This window comes from Pan paniscus, chromosome 14 (assembly GCF_029289425.2).
Source record: "Pan paniscus chromosome 14, NHGRI_mPanPan1-v2.0_pri, whole genome shotgun sequence".
In the NCBI taxonomy this organism is placed as follows: domain Eukaryota; kingdom Metazoa; phylum Chordata; class Mammalia; order Primates; family Hominidae; genus Pan; species Pan paniscus.
The window spans coordinates 51,150,390-51,175,474 of record NC_073263.2 but is presented as its reverse complement, the minus strand read 5'-3'; the positions used below and the strand labels follow the sequence as shown (position 1 = coordinate 51,175,474).

Genomic DNA, 25,085 nt, shown 5'->3' with positions numbered 1-25,085 from the left:
GGGTTATATACGGTGTCAGATGAGAAGGAGTTGATTTTGCTTATAAAAGGTCAGGAGGAATGCATCTTGTGTTTTTGGAAGTGTTTACCATCTTGACTGTGGTGGTAGATAACATGAATCTATACAAGTGATAAAATTGTATGGGATGTAATACACACACACACATGCAAATACATGTAAAACGAGAAGTCTGAATGAAATAAGTGGATTGTATCAATGTCAGTATCCCAGTTGTGATACTGTACTATAGTTTTGCGAAGTGTTACCTTTGGGGTAACCTGGGCAAAGCATACAAGGGATCTCTCCATATTCTTATAACTGCATGTGAATATACAATTATCTCAATAAAAATTTCAGTTACCAAAAAAAGCCTAAGTTAGTATCGAAAAAAGCAGCTATTTGATAAGATGAATTAAATGATCCTGCAGGGAAAAAAGAAACATGCATTAGATTGTCAGTTCTTAACATGATTCATGAACCAGTAGTGTTATTTTAAAAAATTTGTTTTAATCAAAGCATAACACACTGAACAGAGTGCCCAAAACATAAATATAACTTATAAAACTTGTGGGTGAATATCCATGTAGTCACCCAGCAGTATTATCATTTCATAAATGTTAATATTGAGGGGAATTTTCATTGAGTATATTTTCCTACCTCATTAAAAGCATTTAGATGCAACCAGGGTTGGATTATTTCTTAAAAAACAAAACAAAACCCAAGGAACTAAAACCTAAACTAGATGAAGATTTAAAGTGAGGGTATTATTGGATAAAAACAGATTTAATTACTTATTTCAAGCTTGAAAGGGGGCTGATAAATAATGTAATTATCCTTTTCATAAGATTTAAAAGAATTGGCATCAAACTTGCTCCACAAGTTTAGGTATAGAATTGCAAGCCAGTTTTTCAAGATGGAAAGAGGAATTTGGGAATGAAAAGGAAGTACTTTATATAGAGTTTAATAACATACAGAACTTACTAACTCAAACAATATATTAAGTTGGGTTATAAGAAATTGCCCATAGTTAACCGCTTTGACCTACAAAGCAGTTCATGTGGTTCAACCTAGTAAAAAACAGAAGATCCAAAAGGGCTAGGTAAATACATGCATACGTGGATAATAGATTAATAATGGATTTTTAAAGGAATTTAAGAAATCCATTTAATCCATATGTGTGTTTAAGGATTGGTTGGGTGTTGAAATTAGGTAAGTTCCCATAACCTCTGAGCTGCTTTCTCACCTGACAAAAGAAAAGTATACCCTTTACGGATGCTGAATTTATTGTAGTGCAGTTTTCAGGAGGGTAAAAATCTCTAGGTATCAACTGAAGGGACAGTTTAAGTTATTGGTTTTAATGATTAATCTGACCATTAGAAACCTGCCCAGTGATTATTTTTCCTTGGCTTGTACATATTTTTGTTAAGAGTAAAGTATGGGGCGGGCGCGGTGGCTCACGACTGTAATCCTACCACTTTTGGAGGCTGAGGTGGGCGGATCACCTGAGGTCAGGAGTTCGAGACCAGCCTGACCAACATGGAGAAACCCCGTCTCTACTAAAAATACAAAATTAGCCAGGTGTGGAGGTGCATGCCTGTAATCCCAGCTATTCAGGAGGCTGAGGCAGGAGAATCACTTGAACCCGGGAGGTGGAGGTTGCAGTGAGCCGAGATCGCACCATTGCACTCCAGCCTGGGCAACAAGAGCAAAAACTCCATCTAAAAAATAAAAAATAAGTAAATATGGTTCTTGTGCCATAGATATTTTGGTCTATGTTAGGATGTTTTCAATTTAAATGCAGGGGTTGTTACCCAATGTTTGATAAAAGAAATAATTTACAAAGAAGCTATAATAGCTCTAAACTAGTATATGCCTAATAGAATGTCTCTCTCTCTCTCTCTCTCTCTCTCTCTCTATATATATATATATATAAAGTCAAAATTTGCAAAATTAGAAGGGGAAATTCATCAAAGATATAATCATTGTGGGAGATTTTCTTCTTAGTAATGAATAAACACAAGAAGAGATAGAAAATTTGAATAATTTAATTCACAAATTTTAACTAATAGACACATGTAAAACCACATATGTGTTTGGAAACTGGTTTTATGATAGAATAAGATATAGTTTCCAAACTCTGCGCTGAGGTAACATGGGGCTCCACAGTGACCTGAAAGGGTCTTTGGGATATTTCAGTTTTGAGACAAATACAGTGACATCTTTCAGACACCACAGAACTATTAGATCTCGAGGTAGTCCACAGTTTAAACACTTAAATAACACTACATTCCTTTCTACAATTATTTTATCTAAGAGTGAAATAATTTTTTCTTTTAGTTTATTTGTTTTTCTTTTCTTTTTCCCAAATGACTACTATGGCGTACACTGTGGACTGAGAAAGTTTGGGAACTTCTGGTATAAAGCAGATGTCAGCTAATTTCAGTGTATTGTACATACATGTTCTCTGACTTCAATGTAATTAAATTAGAAATCACTGAATAAGACAGTTACAAAAACCTCATAGTTGTGAACGTTTTAAAGTATGTCTGAATATATTGAGTATAAAAGAAATCTTAATGGATTCTAGGAATACCTAAAAATGAACAGTAGGAAAACTATTATATGTCAGAACCTGTAGAATACAGTTAAAGTGGTAATTCAGGAGACAAATTTATAGCAAGTAGAGAGAAGGAACAACAACAAAATACCAGGAATTTTAGAAGTCATATTAATTTAAATACAGCATAAATTTAAAAACATGAGTGCATCATCTAGTTTTTTGCTTCATAATACACCACTCCAAACTATGTAGCTTAAACAATAGCCATTTTATTGAGCTAACAATTTTGTGGGTTGGCAGAGTGGGTTTTCTGGCACAGGCCAGTTCAACTGTTTTCTGCAGGCTTCCCTTACTGTCTCTGGTCAGCTGACAGGGTTGGTTGGTGACTAGATGATCTAACATGGTCTCAGGTAACTTGGCTGGGACTTGTTTGTTGTCCACACAGTCTTATTCTCCGTGGCTCAGTGTTCACAAGGTGATTTCAGGAAAAAAGTTGTAGAAGAGAACCTGTCCCTGATGTGTAAGCACTTTTCAAGTCTGTTTGCTTAATGTCCCATTGCCAAAGCAAGTCACACAGCCATGCCTACAGTCAGTGCGGGACTGGATATGGGAAGGGGAATTACTGCCATTTTTGCAAACAATCTACAATTTAAGTATGAGCAAACTTACGCAAATAGGCAAGGCGCAGTGGCTCACGCTTGTAATCCCAGCACTTTGGGAGGCCGCGGCAAGCGGATCACTTGAGGCCAGGAGTTTGAGATCAGCCTGGCCAACATGGCAAAAATGCATCTCTACTAAAAATATAAAAATTAGCCAGGTGTGGTGGCGCACGACTGTAATCCCAGCTACTCAGGAGTTTGAGGCACGAGAATCACCTGAACCCAGGAAGCAGAGGTTGGAAGTGAGCTGAGATTGTGCCACTGCACTCCAGACTGGATGACAGAGCAAGACTCTTGTCTCCAAAAAAAACAAAAACAAAAACAAAAACAAAAAAACAAAAAAAAAACCACAGTGGGTGCTTAATGAAGTGTGTGTGTGTAAAAGCAAGCCAGGAAATTTTGTTACCGAAGCCAGAATGTGACCCTTGTCATTGGTTTGCAGTATGCACATTTAATTCATATTATCCTTATGTGTTCAGTATTTGTTTCATAATTGCCTAATAAAGTTGAAGTAGTTTTAATGGATTTTTCATTAACAGTAGTCCTTATGACTTCTTAAGCATTTATTGGTTGCCTTTCAGAACAAAAGAGATGAACACTTATTGAAAAAGAGAAATGTTCCCCAAGAAGAAAGTCTAGAAGATTCAGATGTTGATGCTGATTTTAAAGCAGTAAGTTACCATGTTTTAATAGTGATTTTAAAATAATTTTTATAGTAACTGTGAGAACTTCATTTTTAATATAAGACCAACTTTATAATGATAATGAAAGTATATTAACTCAGGTACACTGTTTAATGAATGTAATTTTGTTAATAAACTCTGCTGAACTATTTTTTTTTCTTTTTAAGCAAAATGTAACCCTAGAAGCTATATTGCAGGTATGTTATTAATTTAATACTCTCGTTTTGAAGTATTTTGAAATTGATTTTTTTTTTTTTTTCATTTCTGAAATTTACATTTGGTATTGCAGAATGCCACAAGTGATAACCCAGTGGTCCAATTGAGTGCTGTCCAGGCAGCAAGGTAAATACTAATTTGTCCAGAGAGAGAATTATGTCATTCCTCAGTTGTGTTACCTGGTAGTCTAGAAGTTAATATGTTGTTATTTCTTTTCACAGTTTGAAAATTATAGCAATTAATTTCTCATATTTATTTTCCTAGAAAACTGTTATCCAGTGACAGAAATCCACCGATTGATGACTTAATAAAATCTGGGATTTTACCAATTCTAGTCAAATGTCTAGAAAGGGATGATAAGTAAGTATGGATTTGACTCCCTATTCAGTTTTTTTCAGTTAACTTAAAAGTTTGGATTATTACTTAACCAGTGAGTTCAGTTTGGTTTTGTACTTATGATGTTTTTCAATCGTCATATATTTTAATTTAATTTTCTTATTCTGTGATCATATTTAGCAGACCCAGAGTGCTTCTCGTTTTCATTTCCGAAGGATGTGTATGTTTTCTAGGAAATTTTTATCTCCTGTTTATTGCCTGTTTTAACTTATCTCAAATATTTATAGTCTTTATTAGGATTTTTTATTAGTAATATTTTAAAACAACCGAAATAATGTTTGAGTCACTCTTTGCTTATGAGCCTATATATAGATTAACCTCGTGACTAAGTCAACATGGATGGTTTCCAGAACTAAGTGGCTCTTTCTTACCCTGGGAATCTTCCAGCTGATTACTGATCCTCTGTGTTGTCTTTAACAGAACTTCATCCATGATAAGTTGTCCAATGTCAGACTTTTTGTTTGCTGCAAATTAAGAATAAGGGGACAGGTTATATTTACCCAGGAGAGAAGGAGTAAAACTCCACTGGATATCTTTTGAGGAACTGGCCCTATTTCCATTTTTGTTTAGTGATATCTCAGTGCTGTGCTTTAAACTTTGTTAATTTGGATTAACTGGGGAGAATATAAGTTTGAACTCCAAAACATATTAAAACAAATGCTTTTTTTTTGCATTTAAGAGCATCTAGACTGAAACTTGGGATATTTTGCTAAATGTTGTCCAAGGAATTTTCAGTTGGCTAGATAAGAATAGTGGTATATAAATGTTGCCACTAAGGGTTTTTAGTATTTAAAAATACCATTTGCTTTCGTTGTGTGCCACAACCTCTCCCACTTTCCACCCCCAGGCCTGTAACACTTTTTAAAATACTATCATGTTTGTTTTCTGTAACAGTGTTACTTAAGTAAAGGTAAATTTTATTTTAGCTGTTGAAAAAATAAATTCTGGCTGGGCGCAGTGGCTCACGCCTGTAATCCCAGCACTTTGGGAGGCCGAGGTAGGTGGATCGCTTGAGTCCAGGAGTTCGAGAGCAGCCTGGGCAACATGGTAACATCCCAGCTGTACAAAAACAAAAAACAAAAAACAAAAAAAAAACACGAAAATTAGCCAGGCATGGTGGCACATGCCTATAGTCCCAGCTACTTGGGAGGCTGAGGTAGGAGGATCGTTTGAGCCTGGAATGTGGAGGTTGTCCTGAGCCAATATCGTGCCATTGCACTCCAGCCTGGGTAACAGAGCAAGACCCTGACTCAAAAAATAAATTCGGCTGGGTGCAGTGGCTCACACCTGTAGTCTCAGCACTTTGGGAGGCTGAGGCAGGTGGGTCATGAGGTCAGGAGATCAAGACCATCCTGGCTAACGTGAAACCCTGTCTCTATTAAAAAATACAAAAAAAAATCAGCCGGGCGTGGTGGCAGGCGCGTGTAGTCCCAGCTACTCGGGAGGCTGAGGCAGGAGAATGGTGTGAACCTGGGAGGCGGAGGTTGCGGTGAGCCGAGATCACACCACTGCACTCCAGCCTGGGCGACAGAGCGAGACTCCGTCTCAAAATAAATAAATAAATAGGGGGTAGGGGGGAGGGATAGCATTAGGAGATATACCTAATGCTAAATGACGAGTTAATGGGTGCAGCACACCAGCATGGCACATGTATACATATGTAACTAACCTGCACATTGTGCACATGTACCCTAAAACTTAAAGTATAATAATAATAATAATAATAATAAATAAATAAATAAGTTCTATTCTACTTCTACCTTTAGGACCCTCCAGTTGTTCTTTTTTTTTTTCTTTTTTGAGACAGAGTCTCGCTCTGTTGCCCAGGGTAGAGTGCAGTGGTGCAATCTTGGCTCACTGCAATGTCTGCCTCCCGGGTTCAAGCGATTCTCATGCCTCAGCCTCTTTGAGTAGCTGGGATTACAGGTGTGGCTAATTTTTGTATTTTTAGTATAGATGGGGTTTCACCATGTTGGCCAGGCTGGTCTCGAACTCTTGACATCAGGTGATCCTCCTGCCTTAGCCTCCCAAAGTGCAGACATTACAGGCATGAGCCACTGGGCCCGGCCTAGGGCCCCTTGTTTGTGGCCAACTTCTCTTCTTCTTTTTTTCCTTTTCTTTCCAGTCTTTTATATGTAGACTCATTTGTGTGTCTGTGTCTATGAAACATAACATATAATACAGAAAAATATGCTAAAATATATACAGCTTAATAAATAATTACAAAACTCAGACCTCTGTAACCACCACCCAAAGCAAAAACAGAAAATTTTCCGTGATTTGGATCTGACTTTATGGATTTGTCATGGGAAGTTGTGTTATAATGTAAAAGGCCATATACTTTGGAGCCAGATTGACTGTGGTTCAAATCCAGGGTTTGCTGTTGATAAAAATCCACGTGGCTTTTGAACCTCAGCTATCTCATCTATAAAAATTAGGTGATGGTAAGGAATGGAAATAATACATACAAAGCACTCTACACAATGTCAAACTTATGATAAATGTCCATTTATTTTTTATTTTTATTTATTTATTTTTTTGAGACCGAGTCTCGCTCTGTTGCCCAGGCTGGAGTGCAGTGGCACAATCTTGGCTCACTGCAAGCTCCGCTTCCTGGGTTCATGCCATTCTCCTGCCTCAGCCTCCAGAGTAGCTGGGGCTACAGGCACCTGCCACCACGCCCAGCTAATTTTTTTATTTTTAGTAGAGATGGGGTTTCACCATTCACAGGATGGTCTCGATCTCCTGACCTTGTGATCCACCCACCTCAGCCTCTCAAAGTGCTGGGATTACAGGCGTGAGCCACTGCACTCGGCCATAAATGTCCATTTGTTATTGCACTCGTTTTTTCTATATCTTTTCTCATTTTTTTTTATTTTTCCACATGACATCTTGAAAGACTTTCTCTGGCTTTATAATTTTATTTTTTACATTTATCCATTTTCTCATTTAAGTCCCCCATTCCCAGTATTTTGCCAAACCACCTAACCAGCTTAATAACTTTCTCCTTCCAGTCTGAGGCAACATATACTGTCTTACTGTTTTTGATCTTACTGTTTTTTTTACTTCCTCCCTGCCTCTGATATACCATCTTATTTCCTGCCTTCTGCTAGAATTCATCATATACAGGGGAAATTTTAAAAGTTTGTGGAAAAATGGAATCAAAAGATAATAAAATATATGAAAGATAATAAATATATAAACTTGATTTCTCAACATAAGCTCCATCAAGGTCAAGACACTTTTGTAAGTGATACTACCAGCCATTGTCTATCCCTAAAGAACTGAGGGTCCTGGGAATTTAACCATGTCAGCGCAGTCTTTTTCATGATATTAACTGAAGAAAACTAGATGCCCTTTACAGGTTGTTTTTTTAAGATTAGGAAACAAAAAGAAGTCACAAGATGGCCAAATCAGAACTGTAAGGTGGATACCTAATGATTTCCTATTGATTCTCTTGCAAAATTGCTCTTGTTTGATGAGCGGAATGAGCAGAAACGTTGTGGTGGAGAAAGACTCTCTGGTAAAGCTCTCTCAGGCTTTTTTCTGCTAAAGCTTTGGCTGACTTTCTCAAAACACTCTCATAATAAGCAGGTGTTGTCATTCTTTGGCCCTCTAGAAGGTCAACAAGAATAATACCTTGAGCATCCCCAAAAACTTTTTAGTCATTACCTTTCCTCCTGACCAGTCCACTTTTGCTTCGATTGTACTTTGTCTTTAGGATCATACTGGGAAAGCCATGTTTCATCTCCTTTTACAATTCCTTGAAGAAATACTTCAGGATCTTGATCCCTCTGGTTTAAAATTTTCATTGAAAGCTCTGCTGTTGTCTACGGCTTATCTGGGCACAATGGTTTTGACACCTATCAAGGGGAAAGTTTGCTCAACTTTAATTTTTCAGTCATAATTGTGTAAGCTGAACCAATCAAGATGTCTGGTATTGGTTATTGTTTCTGCTGTTAATCAGCAATCATCCTCCGTTAGGGCACGACCAAGATTAATTTTTTCCTCAGATATTGTTGTTGATTGTTTGCCGCTGTGGATTTCATCTTCAACATCGACTTGTCCTTTTTTTTTTTTTTTGAGACAGAGTCTCGCTCTGTCGCCCAGGCTGGAGTGCAGTGGCACGATATCAGCTCACTGCAAGCTCCGCCTCCTGGGTTCACACCATTCTCCTGCCTCAGCCTCCCGAGTAGCTGGGTCTACAGGTGCCTGCCACCACGCCCGGCTGACTTTTTGTATTTTTAATAGAGACGGGGTTTCACCGTGTTAGCCAGGATGGTCTCGATCTCCTGACCTCGTGATCCGCCTGCCTCAGCCTCAAGTGCTGGGATTACAGGCGTGAGCCACCATGCCCGGCCGACTTGTCCCTTCTTAAAAGGAGTTAACCATTTGTAAACCGCTGATTTCTTTGGGGGCATTTTCCCCATAAAGTTTTAAGTACATCAGTGAGTTCACCATTATTTCACCCAAGCTTCACCATAAATTTGATGTTTGTTTTTGCTTTAATTTTAGCAGGATTCATGTTGCTCTTCTAGGGGCTCTTTTCAGATTGATGACTTACCCCTTACCCCTCTAAGTGCCTCAAACTAGATCATGTTCAGACGTGTATAGAAAGTTAGTATGAGTTTATTTTGGTGCAAAAAAATTGAAATCCATGGAGTTTTTTTCATAATACACATTTTTAATGAGTTTTTTAAAGTCCCCTCATAGTTCTTCTCTGCTACTTCATTTTCTCATATATTCCATCTTTTTAACCTGTATATCACTATTTGCTATATCTCTGACATCTATTCTCCTTAAAACCTTTTGTTCTTGGATCTCTTCAACCTTTTTTCTCTTTTTTCTTTTTTTTTTTTTTTTTTTTTTTTTGAGATGGAATCTCTCTCTGTCGCCCAGGCTGGAGCGCAGTGGTGCAATCTCAGCTCACCGCAAACTCCGCCTCCTGGGTTCAAGGGATTCTCCTGCCTCAGCCTCCCGAGCAGCTGGGATTATAGGCACGCACCATCATGTCCAGCTAATTTTTGTATTTTTAGTAGAGAGGGGGTTTTGCCATGTTGGCCAGGCTGGTTTCAAACTCCCGACCTCAGGTGATCCATCTGCCTTGGCCTCCCAAAGTGCTGGGGTTACAGGTGTGAACCACCTTGCCCGGACTTCTTTAACCTTTTGATACTAACAACCTTGCTTGCTCTCTTCCCTGTTTATATAGGCTTTTCTTCAAACTCCCTAACCTTTGTCTAATCTTAATTTTTGCTGACTAAATCCCCCCAATCCTTGGTATTCCACTTAAGGGAATTTGTACTCTTTCAGCTATCCTAACTTAATGTCTATCATTTCCTTTTAACAGGTCTTTCCTTTATGTCTTTTTTGAGACAGGGTTTCACTCTGTCACCCAAGCTGGAGTGCAGTGACACAATCACAGCTCATTGAATCCTCAAACTCCTAGGCTCAAGCAATCCCCCCATCCCACCCCCGCCCAGCCTCCCAAGTAGCTGGGACTACAGGTGTGTACCACCACATCTGGCTGATTTTTTTATTTTTTGTAAAAATGGGGTCTCACCGTGTTGCCCAGGCTGGTTTCGAACTTTTTGGCTCAAGCGATCTGCCTGCCTCAGCCTCCCAAAGTGCTGGGACTACAGGTGTAAGCCCCAACATGTCTTTTAATAGGTCTCTCCTATATCAGCCTTTAACCTTTTTTAGCCATTCTGCATACCATTGATTTGAACATTATTTTCTTTCCTCCCTTTTTCAATGCCCCATCCTTAGCATATCTGTAGAATACACTCCTCACTCCCATCCTGAAACACACACACACATGCACAAACACCCTGTTACTTGCTTCTTAGTTAGTTTCAGCTCTCTTGATCTAATCCTTGTCGTTCCTACACATCATGATCCTTCCATGCATGATACCTGTTTTATTTCCCACTGTCACTGCCTTTCTTTTTAAATCCATCTTTGAAAAGCTAGTTCAGTTGTCACTTTCTTTGTGAGATCTTCCATTACTATTCGAAAATATAATGATCTTGTTTTTTCAACAAAATTATACAGCCTTGTAATATCCCTAGTATGTAAAGCAGATGGTGTAATGGAGACAGATGGGGTTCTAGCTTTAAGACCAGCCTAGAGCGTGTGATAGTGGTTAAAGTGAGATGATGAGGGCCTCAACTAGCACTTGATATTAGGGGTGATTATATAAATGTAAGAAATGTTTAAGAGGTAAAATCGACATGATATATTGATTAGATGTGTCTGTGGAGAGGAAGTCAAAGTCAAGGGAAATAATGACTGGCTAAATGTTGTAATACCAGTGGACATAAAGAAGCAGGTTCATAGTGACTGGCTTTGGGAGCCAAAGAGATTTTTTAAGTAGAGATGGCTGCTGGGTGCAGTGGCTCATGCCTATAATCCCAGCACTTTGGGAAGCCGAGGTGGGCAGATCACCTGAAGTCAGGGGTTCAGGACCAGCCTGGCCAACATAGTGAAACCCTATCTCTACTAAAAGTACAAAAATGAGCCAGGTGTGGTGATGTGCACCTGTAATCCCAGCTACTTGGGAGGCAGAGACGAGAATCACTTGAACCCCAGAGGCAGAGATTGCAATGAGTCAAGATGGCGCCACTGCACTCCCACCTGGGTGATGGAGGGAGACTCCATCTCAAAAAAAAAAAAAAAAAGTAGGGTTGGCTAGCAGGCAATTGGATTATAACAAGGTGAAATTCAAGGACAAGGCAAAGAATAGCCATATCTTATCAGTCTTAAGATTCTTTAAGTGGTAGTTATGTGTCTAAAAAGATGTGTTATTGTTTTTTTACAGTCCTTCATTACAGTTTGAAGCTGCTTGGGCATTAACTAACATAGCATCGGGAACTTCTGCACAGACTCAAGCTGTTGTGCAGTCTAGTAAGTAAATTCCTTACTGTCTGAACTTTTTATGTTTTAATGATGGCAAGGAAGTAGAGTTTTGTAATAAAGAAATTTTATCTTGTAACATTTTTTAAATGATGACTTCTATAAGTTACTTTTGATGACCGATATCTTTTTCATAGCCGTCATTAATTTATCATGAAAAAATTTTAATTGTGGTTATTAAAAGAAGAGTAGAGTTTTATCTTTTGGAGTAGACATCATGCTGTGATAACAGGATTTTAAATTCCGTTTCTGATATCTTCAAGATGCTGAATGGCTTCTGCCTTTTAGCTTATGACATATTTTAAATTTTCCTTTCCTCAAGATGGGCTAATAATTATTGTTAAATGACACTGACACAAGCTCTTTAGAAAAGTACTAGATATCACCACGTACGTTATTATAGTATGGGACACTTAGCTAATTTTGGGTGTGGTAATCAAGGTGATTTTAAGTAGCATGTGATATGGCAGTAAGTTACATTGAATCATGTATTGAGAATACTATTCTCACCAGACCCACAGGTGGTTCATGCCTCTAATCCCAGCACTTTGGGAGGCTAAGGCAAGCAGATCACTTGAGTTCAGGAGTTCAAGAACAGCCTAGGTGACATGATGAAATCGTGTCTCTACAAAATATTTAAAAATTAGCATTGCATGGTGGCGCATGCCTATAGTCGCACCTACTCAGGAGACAGAGGCGAGAGGATCGCTTGAGCCAGGGAGGCAGAGGTTGCAGTGAGCCGAGACTGCACACTGCATTCCAGCCCAGGCGACAGAGTGAGACTCTATTTCAAAAACAAAGGCTGGGTGCAGTGGCTCACGCCTGTAATCCCAGCACTTTGGGAGGCCGAGGCGGGTGGATCACGAGGTCAGGAGATCAAGACCATCCTTGCTAACATGGTGAAACCCTGTCTCTACTAAAAATACAAAAACAAAATTAGCCGGGCATGGTGGCGGGCGCCTGTAGTCCCAGCTGCTTGGGAGGCTGAGGCGGGAGAATGGCGTGAACCCGGGAGGCAGAGCTTGCAGTGAGCCGAGATCGTGCCGCTGCACTCCAGCCTGGGTGACAAAGCGAGACTCCATCTCAAAAAAAAAAAAGAAGTTATCATGTGACCCAGCAGTTCTACTCCTAGGTGAAACCAAGAGATATGAAAACATATTCATACAAACACTTGTACATAAATATTCACAGCAATGTTATTCATAACTAACCCAAATGTTCATTAACCGATGAGTGGATAAAGTGAATGTGGTGTATACAATGGAATACAATTCAGCAGTAAAAAAGAATGAAGTACCAATACCTGTTACCACATGGATGAACCTGAAGAATGTTAAGTGAAGTCAGACCCCCCAAAAAATACAGTATGATTTCATTTGTATGAAATGTCCAGAATAGGCAAATCTGTAAAGACAGAAAGCAGATATTTAATGGTTGCCTGCCGCTTGGGGAATGTGTGGCAGAGGAACAAATGTGGAATGACTGCCTTAAGTATGAGATTTTTTTTCTTTTTTCTTTTTTTTTTTTTTTTAAGACGGAGTCTCGCTCTGTCGCCAGGCTGGAGTGCAGTGGCGTGATCTCAGCTCACTGCAACTTCCGTCTCCTGGGTTCAAGCAATTCTCCTGCCTCACCCTCCCAAGTAGCTGGGACTACAGGCACACACCACCATGTCCAGCTAATTTTTGTATTTTTAGTAGAGACAGGGTTTCACTATGTTGGCCAGGATGGTCTCAACCTCTTGACCTCGTGATCTGCCCGCCTCGCTTCCCAAAGTGCTGAGATTATAGGTGTGAGCCACTGTGCCAGGCTGAGTATGATATTTTTTTTTTTTGAGACGGAGTCTTGCTCTGTCACCCAGGCTGGAGTGCAGTGGCACGATCTTGGCTCACTGCAACCTCCGTCTCCCTGGTTCAAGCAGTTCTCTGCCTCAGCCTCCAAAGTAGCTGGGATTACAGGCGCCCACCACCACGCCCGGCTAATTTTTATATTTTTAGTAGAGACAGGGTTTCACCATCTTGGCCAGGCTGGTCTTGAACTCCTGACCTGCTGATCCATCTGCCTCGGCCTCCCAGAGTGTTAGGATTACAGGCATGAGCCATCATACCCAGCCAAGATTTCTTTTGAGGTCCTGGAAATGTTATAAAATTAGATTGTGGTGATGTCCTCACAACTCTGTATAAATATGAAATGTCATTGAATTACACACTTAAATGTAAATTTATTGTAATTATATCTCCGTAAAGTTGTTAAAACTGAATTAATTTTAATTTAAATTTTAAGTAAATAATACAAGTAATACACAGATACAGCAAAAAAAAAAATGAGGTAGTGCACAGTTGATTGAAATTTTTAAAAAGTGATCTAGCTTATGCTGGAAATGGGTATAATGTATAAATTCTGTAAAGAGTAAGGATTATGAGAAATTATTTTAAAGTATAAGATAGACCTGATATGAGATTAATCAGTTCTTTGGTTAATCCCCGTATCAGGAATTGAGATTTTGTAGACTAAAGCATTACATTTTAAGGTTACATGTTTGGGGTAGAAACTCTTTTTTTTTTTTTTTTAATGGATTATAGGAAGGATTTCATGCCGTTGCTTTCTTTTAGTTAATGGTATGATAGCAACCTTTAGATACTGCCAGTTGGTTACGGTACTTGACTATTACTAGGGGAAAATACTGAAATTGATTCTTTTTAGGGTAAAGATATTTGCCACATTTGTTCTTCCAGCTACAATATGCCAGGCTGTGTATTTGATCAATTTCTTTGATCTGAAATCTGTAAACTCTTCAACATGTTGCTAGTATAAATATTAGTTTTTCTTCATTACAGATGCAGTACCTCTTTTTCTGAGACTTCTTCGTTCACCACATCAGAATGTTTGTGAACAAGCAGTATGGGCTTTGGGAAACATTATAGGTAAGTGGTTTGAAAGGAATCCTCTTAAGAATCTAAATTAACTTTTTTCCTACATTGGCATAGCCATTACATACTATGTTTCCTCTGAATTTAATGTGTGTTGACTCTCTTCTTGCCTTAAGTACTGACTTAAGCTGATACTCTTTGAAAAGGATATACAGTTTGCTGTTAGCATTGGTAGGTTAAATTTATGTTCCCCAAATCAAAATCTGGAGAAACAACACTTGATGCCTTTGACTAATGGTGAGGAAACATAGAACGTCAGTGTTCCCACATGAGCCATTGCATACATTTCAGACTTTCTCATCCTGAATGTAAGTTTTTTTTAAATACAATTTTCATTTCTGTAGGTGATGGTCCTCAATGTAGAGATTATGTCATATCACTGGGAGTTGTCAAACCTCTTCTGTCCTTCATCAGTCCCTCCATCCCCATCACCTTCCTTCGGAACGTCACATGGGTCATTGTCAATCTCTGCAGGAATAAGGATCCCCCACCGCCTATGGAGACAGTTCAGGAGGTAAATGAAGAATTGTAAAGGCCAGATGGTATATTTTCCCTATGTTTGTACTTCAGGAATTCATGTACAGGGGACAAAATAATACATATACTGATTTCACTGCAGGTGTGAGTTTTTTGTTTGTTTGTTTGTTTGTTTGTTTGATAACGGAGTCTTGCTCTGTCGCCCAGGCTGGAGTGCAGTGGCGCGATCTTGGCTCACGGCAAGCTCCACTTCCTGGGTTCACGCCATTCTCCTGCCTCAGCCTCCTGAGTAGCTGGGACTACAGGCACCCGCCACCACGCCTGGCTGATTTTTTTGTATTTTTAGTACAGACGGGGTTTCACCATGTTAGCCAGGATGGTCTCGACCTCCTGACCTCGTGATCTGCCCGCCTCGGCCTCCCAAAGTGCTGGGATTACAGGCCTGAGCCACCACGCCCAGCCGCAGGTGTAAGATTTTAAAAGTAACGTACCATATTTAATTACTCCTATGAAATAAAAGTTGAGTGTCTTACTGTACCTGAAAGAATGTCAGTTCATCCTAATGCCTATTTTTTTGATTATCTGCATAAAAAGAAAATATAAAAATTCAGAGAGAAAAATACAAAAGGAAAACAATCTCAAAGTTTTATTACTGTATTGCATTGTTGGTTTAAAGCTATAAAAGGGGGTTGCTACAGGCAAAACTAGTATACTTACATGCAAATGTTCTTGAATGAGTTTGCTTTAAGTCCAATTGATTTTTTTTCTTCTTCTTCTTCTTCTTTTGAGACAGTCTTGTTCTATTGCCCAGGCTGGAGTGCAGTGGCATGATCTCAGCTCACTGCAGCCTCTGCCTCCTGGGTTCAAGCGAGTCTCGTGCCTCAGCCTCCTGAGTAGCTGGGATTACAGGCCAGCGCCACCACACCCGGCTACTTTTTGTATTTTTAGTAGAGATGGGGTTTCACTGTGTTGGCCAGGCTGGTCTCAAACTGCTGACCTGAAGTGATCTGCTCACCTCAGTATCCCAAAGTGCTGGAATTACAGGTGTGAGCCACTGCCCCCACGGCCTAACTCCAATTTATTACTGACAAAATTGGAGTTCTTAAAAGTGTGACATATTTTTTGTTAAATCTACTAATTAAAACAAAGTAAAAACTTTTTTATTTACATTTGATATGTAAATAGATCCTTGTGCTTTGCATTTAAAAAAAAATCCTACATAACCTTTATTCACTGTTGACTGTGTTATCTCTTTTTTTTTTTTTTTTTTTTTTTTGAGACAGTCTCGCTCTGTTTCCCAGGCTGGAGTGTAGTGGCACAATCTTTGCCCACTGCAGCCTCCACATCCGGGGTTCAAGCGATTCTCATGTCTCAGGCATGTGCCACCATGCCAGGCTAATTTTTGTATTTTTAGTAGAAATGGGTTTTCACCATGTTGGCCAGCAGGTCTTGAACTCCTGGCATCAAGCAGTCCACCCACCTCACCCTCCCAAAGTGGTGGGATTACAAGCATGAGCCACCACACTTGGCCAACTGTGTATCTTTATAATGGACATCTTTCTCTAGTACCTGCTACTTTTTGTTGCTATGCAAAGTTATTTTGTGTGATTTCCTACAACCCCCTGCTCCCTTTCTCCCATATTTTAAAAAGAGATCTCTGGGGCCTGAATTTAACAAGCAAAGCTTTGTACTTTGTACTGGTTCGAATTTTCTTGACTAAAGGTGAAGTTGAAAACTTTAATTTGACTTAAGTAGCTTATTAAGTAAAATCGTATTTTTACGTTAAGCAGGTAAGTGAGACAATTATGGCAGTTTTAAGTGTAGCTTTTCTTAAATAGCTGTAACTGTATATTTGCATCTCCATTTTTTCCACTTGACATTTTATGCCATAAAGAAGGTTATTAAAAACAAATGTTTTTATTTTAAGGTACATTAACTTCTGCCAGATTTATTTGGATATTTTAACTTGTTAATTGAACATATTTCAGTTTAACATTTGAGATATGTTTTTGGTTTTTTTAGATTGAATTTATCAGGTTTTCATTTTCCTAAAAGATATTCAGACAAATTTAACATTGTCTTTCTCGCCCTACAAACCATATTTACCGCTTTTTATGTCAAAGTTGTTTATTTTTACAGACATATTAATTAACTAATGTTAAGTATTGTTTATTTTCTTTCCTCAGATTTTGCCAGCTTTATGTGTCCTCATATACCATACAGATATAAACGTAAGTTAAGAAGCAGCTTAAATGTGGGATTTTGCTCTTGATGGGACAGAAAGGGTTTTTATGTAAGTGTCAGCATACATTTTATCAACTTGTCAAGTTTCTACAACGTATTTACAGTTTTCAGAAATAGGATTAAGCTTAAATTAGGTTTATAGCTTAAATCTGTAAGCAGTAACAGCCAGACAGCAAAAATGCTCACTTTTGAGAAATTACTGCATATGTAGTTTATTTCTGTCATTATTAAGTAGTGTTTTTAAACCTTAATATTTGTAAAGCGGTAAAACCTCATGAAACACCTTACTTTTTAAAAAAAATCTCACTGGTTCTTACAACAGATAGGCTAGATATTATTCCCCCCATTTTATAGAATAAGAAGAAACGGACTCTCAGAGAGAGATTAAATGACTTATCTGAAGTGGAAGAGCTAGTAAGGGTCAGAGTCAATATTCAAATTAAAGTCTTCTCATAACAGGTCTTGGGTACTTGTCACAAAACCATGCTGCCTTTTTATGCTACAGTCTTTTTAGATATAGTATAGAAGAATATATAGTTTTAAATGCAAGGCATTTTTAGGTGATTTTTTTTCATTATATTCAGATTTAGTGAAGCATTTACTGTCAACATTCTGGCAAGTTTGATACTATCTAGGCAATCTGAAAATTCTCCTAAATGCAGTAAGGTAAATTGTTACTTTTCCATGGAGTAAAACAGTGGATAAATTTTGGTGACTAGTGTTGATCCAGTTTCTTTTATTCTAACTAACATCTCTTTCTGATTTGTTGTATATTTGTGTTTTTGTAATCTTATCTTTATCTACATACACATAACATGTACATATATATGTGTATATGTGTGGCAGAATTGTGAATTGTGTGTAATTTATCATTGGGACAAAGAAATACATCTTTGCTTACCTTTCTCACAAGGCAATAGAATTTGTATATAAAAATTGTATCACATTACTCTAGCTCATTTGCAGATTTTAAGCTCTTAGGATGGAATCTTTTAAAGGTAGCTAAAGTCACTTCGTGTTTGACACAGCCTAAAATGTCATTAAAATGAAGTAAAACATGTTTATATGCCGTCTTATTTCCAAAATGGATATAAAGTGACTTAACAAAAGACATATAAGATAATATCTGTAAAGGAAAAAGTAAAATTTATACAGAAGTTTAGTTGTTGCTGTTGAAAGTTAAGTTTAGTTGTAAGCTTTCTGACAGCAAAGATTAAAAGGGGAATAAGCAAAATATCTGCTGTTTGCCTCAGGACTTTCCCCCAGAACATTATAGAATTAATTATAGGCAAATAAAAGCTTTCACCATCTGTTGGTTGTGTTTATGTGAAAGCTGGGGTATTAAAGTGGCAGTGTACTGTAGTTACAGGTATATTAGTCAAGTTTAGCAAACACTCACAAATTATTCCACTTAAAGCCAGAATTGTGCCATGAATTGTACACTCAGTGATAAGACATAAAGAGACCGTGCCTTCTAAGACCTTAACATTAAAGATGTAAAAAGAGTTAAAAGGAAAGAACTTATGTCAAGAAATTGCTGTGCTGGATCTCTCTGTAGACTCCTTTTATCTTACCAGTATCCTTGTAAGATAAGTTTTATTCTTCTATTTTACAAATACAGAGATTGAAACTCAGTAAAGTTAAATAATCTTTCTAAGGTCATGCAATGAATGAGAGCCATACCTGAGAACTGAAGCCAGGTCCAAGGCCTGTGCTTTTTCATACCATGATCACATATTCAGTATAATCCATAGGCTCACAGTGAAAAAAAAAAAAAATCTTACCATAAGCACATAAACATAAAACATGGTATGAAAGCCAACAAGAAAAAAAGTAAGATAGAGCAATGACCAAAGTGCTATATTATGGAAGCACAGATAATTTTGCTAGCGAAGCAGAAAGCTTCGTTGACAAAGTAACATTTGAGACGAGCATTATAAGGAGACAGAAGTGGGGACAGAGTCAAAGATTATAGTGTTCATAGTTACCATTTATTGAGTTTAAAATCTGCCAGGCACTGTTTTAAGCACTTTTGCTATGTTAACCCATTTAATTCTTACAAAAGTCTTGTGAGATTGGTACTCTCATTATCTCCATCATCTACAAACGTTGTAAAAGAAGCAGAGGTACTTAAGTAATTTGTCTCATGTCATATAACTAGGATGAATAGGATTTTCACAGGTTGAGAGAAAGTCATTTCAAGAACACGGGGGAAGATATTAAGAACTCAAGAATACATGGAGGTTTAAGAGAATACATGTAGATAATAACCTAATACGTTCGCTAAGGAGTTAATTTGCAGAGTCTTTGATTCTTTTTTTTTTTTTTTCTTTTTTTTCCGAGATGGAGTCTTGCTCTGTCACCCAGGCTGGAGTGCAGTGGCACGATCTAGGCTCACTGCAACCTCCGCCTCCCGAGTTGAAGGGATTCTCCTGCCTCAGCCTCTCCAGTAGCTGGGATTACAGTGCATGCCACCACTCCCTGCTAATTTTTTATATGAGTTTTTGATTCTATATTAAAGAGTTTTAAGTTTATCTTGTAATGACTGCAGAGTCATTGTAGATTTTTTAAATCGAGAAATGATATTTCTGTTTTATACAGATAAAATTATCTGTAACAGACAACACAGAAAAGGTATGGAAGGTTTGAAGTAGGGAAAGTTTGACTGTAGGTAGATGTATTTTGCTATCATAATAGGTTTAGGGAAGTTGATGAAGGCATGGACTATTACTAAATTGCAATAATAGGAATCGTTAAGGGAGAAAAAACTTTTGAGTGTTAGGAAATAAAGTGAGTAGAACTTGGAACTTGTTGTTCCTCAGTGGCGGTATTTTCCAAAAGCAAAAGACAATACAGATTTTGGATTCGTCAGTATTTAAGGGATTGATGAAAACCTGGGCATTGAATGAGATCACCTGGGGGAGGCTGTATTTCGGAAGGAGGGCTAAAAATGTAACTTAGGAATTCCTGGCGTTTCAGGAATGGCAGCAAGGGAAGAAGAACCAACAAAGGAGTTTTTAAAAGTAGTATGTATGATGATGGCTGGGCACGGTGGCTCACATTTGTAATCCTAGCACTTTGGAAGGCTGAGGACAGCGGATCACTTGAGGTCAGGAGTTTGAGACCAGCCTGGCCAACATAGCAAAACCCCGTCTCTACTAAAAATACAAAAATTAGCTGGGCATCATGGTGCGTGCCTGTAATCCCAGCTACTTGGGAGGCTGGGGCAGGAGAATCGCTTGAGTCGGGGAGGTGGAGGTTGCAATGAACCGAGATCACGCCACTGCACTCCCACGTGGGCAACAGAGCGAGATGCTGTGTTAAAAAAAAAAATAATTAAATAAAATTGAAGTGTGATAGAAGCATAAAATGTGGAACAAATAGTGGGGAAAAAATAAGGCAGAGATTTAATAGGTTCTAGATCATATAGTCTTGTCTAAAGAACTGCATACCCTTTTTATGTAGTAGATAAGGAGCCAGAGAATAAATGGTCAAATTTTTATTTTAGGTTGATAGCTCAAAGGCTAATATAGATCAAAGGCAAGAAAATCGCTTGAGCCCAGGAGTTCAAGCCCAGCCTAGGCAACATACTGGGACCTCATCTCTAAAAATAAAAAATTAGAGACTACAAGTATCTGCAGTTTCAGGGTGCCTAACACCCAGCTGTAGCTTATCTTCTCCCAGCCTTTGAGATATTGTCATGGAGACCCCACTGAAAACCATTAGTTGAGCTCAGTCTACAATTTCATTATTATATTAGTTAGAAAAAAAAAAATAGTTTTCTGCTAATAGTAGTGACCATGTAATGGAGAAACATCTTAAGGCATCATGTCGTTTTGCACAGGATTCTGTTTTGTGGACACAGTTTATTTAAACACACTATTATGGATAGGCATTTAGGCCATTTCCTGAATTTTGCAAATGTAAAAGTATTATACCAATGACTATTGTGTGTTTTCATATTATTGGAGGTATATCTTCAGGGTATATTCTTAGAAGCAGGATTGCTGGGTCAAAGAGTGAATGCATTTGTAATTTCGTTGCATACTGCCAAATTCCCTGCTGTAAGGGTTGTGCCATTTTGCCTTGGTATCTGGGAAGGTTTGTATTCTTGTTCTAGTGGTTGCCTTTATTGTGGTTGCCCTTATTCTTATATCTTTTCTTTTTTACTGTTTTGATAGTTTTAAATGACATTTTTCGACTCCTTTATCTATTATGTAGTGTATGCAGTATGCATTCGAAAGTGAAAGTGACTTTCTCAGTATCCTTGCCAATAGAGTGTGTTGTCACATTTAAAATTTTTGCTCATCTGATAGGTGAGAAACAGTATCTCAGTTTTAATTTGCATTTTACTTTTTATGAATGACGTTGAACATTATTTCATTTGTTTAAGGGCCATTTTAATTTGTATCTTTGCGAACAGACTAGTCATATTTACTGTCTGTTTTTCTGTAGGATTTTTGGTCTTTTTCTTAGGTTTTAAGAGTTCTTTATATATTAAGGATATTAGTTCTGCCATACTTAAAATACATCCCTAGTTTGTCTTTTGTCTTTGACTATGATGTTTTGCCATGTGAACTTTTTGTATATAATCAAATTTATCAATTTTTTTTAATTGTATCTACATTTTGTCTGAACTATAGATGTTTTATGTTAGAGAAATATCTATACATTCCTTTTTTGGGTGTTCTATCAAGGACACTGAAAAAATGTAATGAATTTTTCAGTGTCTGTAGAGAAAATTCTATTATTTTCTCCTTAAATCTATTAATAAAACTTATATTAATGATATTTTTAAAAATTGAACCATCCTTGCATTCTTTGAATCATCTCACTTGATCATTATATGTTAGTTTCTCAATGTAGTATGTGATTCTGTTAATAATATTTTATTTCAGATTTTTACATCAGCATTCACATAAGTGATATTGGTTTGCAGTTTAGCTTTTGTTCAATTTATTAGGCAATAATTTACATTAATTACAAATATTAATATTAAATTTAATTATGTTAATGCAGTTAGTTAATGGTGCTATAATCATGATGTATTAGGTTTTATACTTTTATTGTTTTATTAAAGTTGAGGTGTTAATGTTATGCTTCCTTCATTTTCTGTACTCTGGAACAATTTATATAGCATCGAGTCTGTCTGACCTTTGAAGATTTGATAGTTTCCCTCTTAAATCCTTTGGGGTTTTGGTACTTTTTTGTGGAGTTAGTTTCATGATAATTTTCTTTATTTTTGATATGGAAGTTGGCTTGTTTAAGCACTCTTTCTAAAGAAGGTCAGTTTTTATAAACTGTTGTTCTAGTAAATTATTCATTGCATCTACGTTTACTTGCATTAAAGTGTGCAGGGTAGTTTTTTGTTCTAATTTATTATTTTAAGGGTTATTTTATCATTTCTGATTTTGTGTATTTGTGCCCCCTCCCTGCTCTTTTCTAATTAAGTTAGGTAGGACTTTTTCTTAGTTTTTTTTTGTTTGTTTTTTGTTTTTTTCAGAGAACCAGGGTTTCAGTTTATTAGTTAGATCTATGATTTTTCTATTCTTTATCTCATTACTTTTGTATTTTTCATTGACTCATCATAATCACCCAAAATCCGTAGTTTACACTGTTGTTCACTCACTCTTGCTGTTGTGCATTCTATGGGTTCAGACAAATTTGTATAAATTTTTAAGGCTATGAATTTTCCTTTAATCACTGTTTTAAATAAATGTCATAGATTCTGATGTGTGGCATTTTTGTTTTAACTTTTTCGAAATTTTGTTGAGTTTAGGCCAGGCGTTTTGGCTCATGCCTGTAATCCCAGCACTTTGGGAGGCTGAGGCGGGCTGATCACCTGAGGTCAGGAGTTTGAGACCAGCCTGGCCAACATGGTGAAACCCCATTTCTACTAAAAACACAAAAATTAGCTGACTGTGATGGCACGCGCCTGTAATCCCAGCTACACGGGGCACTGAGGCAGGAGAATCACTTGAACTTAGGAGGCAGAGATTGCAGTGAGCCAAGATTGTGCTACTACACCCCCGCCGGGGTGACAGAGTGAGACTCTGTCTCAAAAAGAAAAGAAAAATAGAAATTTTGTTGTTGGGTTTTTCTGTTTTGTGTGTGTGTGTGTGTGTGTGTGTGTGTGTGTGTGTTTCACCTAAGAGCTGTTTAATATAAGGCTATTAAATTTCTATATAGAAAAGCCTTTTTGGTTTTCATTTTATTAATGTATAAGTTTATTGCCTTGTGATAGGCTTATAATGTTTCTGACTTAGGTAATTTATTGATGTTTTCTTTGAACCTAATATGATATTTGTACATGTGCAAGTTGTAGTTGCCATTATCAGGGTATAAAGTTCAATATATATTCATAAGAGTTATACCTTTATTTTTTGCCTATTTGACTTCCCTCATATGACAGTAGTATGTTAAAACCTCCTATTATTAGTATGTTTTTACATATATTTGTGTGTGTGTGTGTGTGTGTGTGTGTGTTCTCTGCTTTAAAACTGATTGCAGGGCTATTTGGTTAATAGATGTTTATAACTGTTGTATTTTCATGATACATTGTGGGATTTAACTTTGTAAAGTATCCTTTTTTCTTTGGAATTCTTTTTAGATTAAATTCTACTGGTCTTTTAACAGGGTTACAACCTCAGCTTTCTTTTTATCATTTACTTGGCATACTTTTGCTCATCCCTTTATTTTTAGCCTTTCCAAATTCTTTGTTTTATGTGTGTCTCTTGTATACAGCGTGGAATTGGGTTTTGTTTTGAGAGCCAGGGCCAATTTGAAAATCTTTTTTTTTTTTAATAGGTTAGTTAGGCCCATTCACATAGGTTGATAGATTGATTTGAACTGTCATTTTGTGAAATAATGTCCCTGTGTTTTTTTTTTTCTCTGCTAAGCATACTTTTGTCTTTTTCAATTTTCTTTTGGTATTTGGGGAAGTTTGTATTTTTGTTCTAGTGGTTACCTTTATTCTTACACCTTTTTAATGCTCTCTTACTATCTGTTTTGACAGTTTTAAATGATATATTTTTTTACTTCTGTCTCTTACCTGTGCAATGATGCATGAGCTTATTCTATTTTCTCTTCTTGCCTCAACCTCCCATTTTTTAATCTGATTCTAGACTTATCTATTTTGCCAAATTTGGAACATATTTCTTCATATTTTTTTCAGCTCCGCCTTTCCTTGTAGGGACTCTGAAGACACAAATATTAGATCTATTGTTATTGTGCTGGAAGTTCCTGAGAGTTAATTTCTGTTTAATCTTTTTTTTTTTCTGTTATTCAGTTTGGATGATTTCTATTGATGTATCTTTGGGTTCATTTATTTTTTTTCCCCCTTCTATCATGTCGGGTTTTTTTGCTGAGAATTCCCACTTTAAATTTGTTTCAAATGTGTTCATAATTGTTCACCAGTGCATTTTTATGATAGTTACTTTAAAATCTTATCAAGTCCTTGTCAGATAATTCCAATATGTGTGTCATCTCAATATTGGCATCTGTTGACTGTCTCTTCTCTTTTGAGAATTTCCTGGATCTTGGTATGAAGGGTTATTTTCCATTGTAGCCTACACATATTGGTGTTATGCTTTGAGACCCCTGTTTCTAGGTAAATCTAGTTACTGTTACTGCCAGGGTGGGCAGTAGCCAGACTTTGTTCTCAGACCCAGCATCTGCAGACACCTCCAGCGGGGAGGCCTCCTCACTTCCAGAGTGGGAAATGGGCTGGTAGGTGGGCTCAGCTCTTAGGCCCAGCTTCTGTCCTCTCTTTTACACAGTCTTGAGGCAAGAGGTCCAGACAAAAGCTAGAATTTAATTTTTTCTCCTCTTACAGATAATGGAAATTTTTAGTGTTCTCTGACTGTTAGTAATGCTGAAGGGGTGTGGGTTATATGTGTAGTTCTATTTTATTTATTCATCTATATCCTTTTTTGAAGGGTATGTGAATTCAGGTGCCTGCTATTATTTTAGGGCAAAAAGATGTGATGTCTTCAATTTGGATGACTTAATA

At 37.4% G+C, this 25,085-nt stretch overlaps 1 protein-coding gene across 1 annotated transcript in view; it reads left to right on the top strand.

The window, feature by feature from the left end:
• Positions 1 to 25,085, top strand: part of KPNA3 (karyopherin subunit alpha 3) — a 96,901-nt gene that overhangs the window by 59,385 nt on the left and 12,431 nt on the right. The window contains exons 3-10 of the mRNA XM_003809814.6: positions 3,801 to 3,890; positions 4,070 to 4,099; positions 4,192 to 4,244; positions 4,383 to 4,478; positions 11,332 to 11,417; positions 14,261 to 14,347; positions 14,698 to 14,867; positions 17,017 to 17,061. Coding sequence (XP_003809862.1) covers positions 3,801 to 3,890; positions 4,070 to 4,099; positions 4,192 to 4,244; positions 4,383 to 4,478; positions 11,332 to 11,417; positions 14,261 to 14,347; positions 14,698 to 14,867; positions 17,017 to 17,061 — 657 coding nt within the window. The remainder of the gene's footprint in view (positions 1 to 3,800; positions 3,891 to 4,069; positions 4,100 to 4,191; positions 4,245 to 4,382; positions 4,479 to 11,331; positions 11,418 to 14,260; positions 14,348 to 14,697; positions 14,868 to 17,016; positions 17,062 to 25,085) is intronic.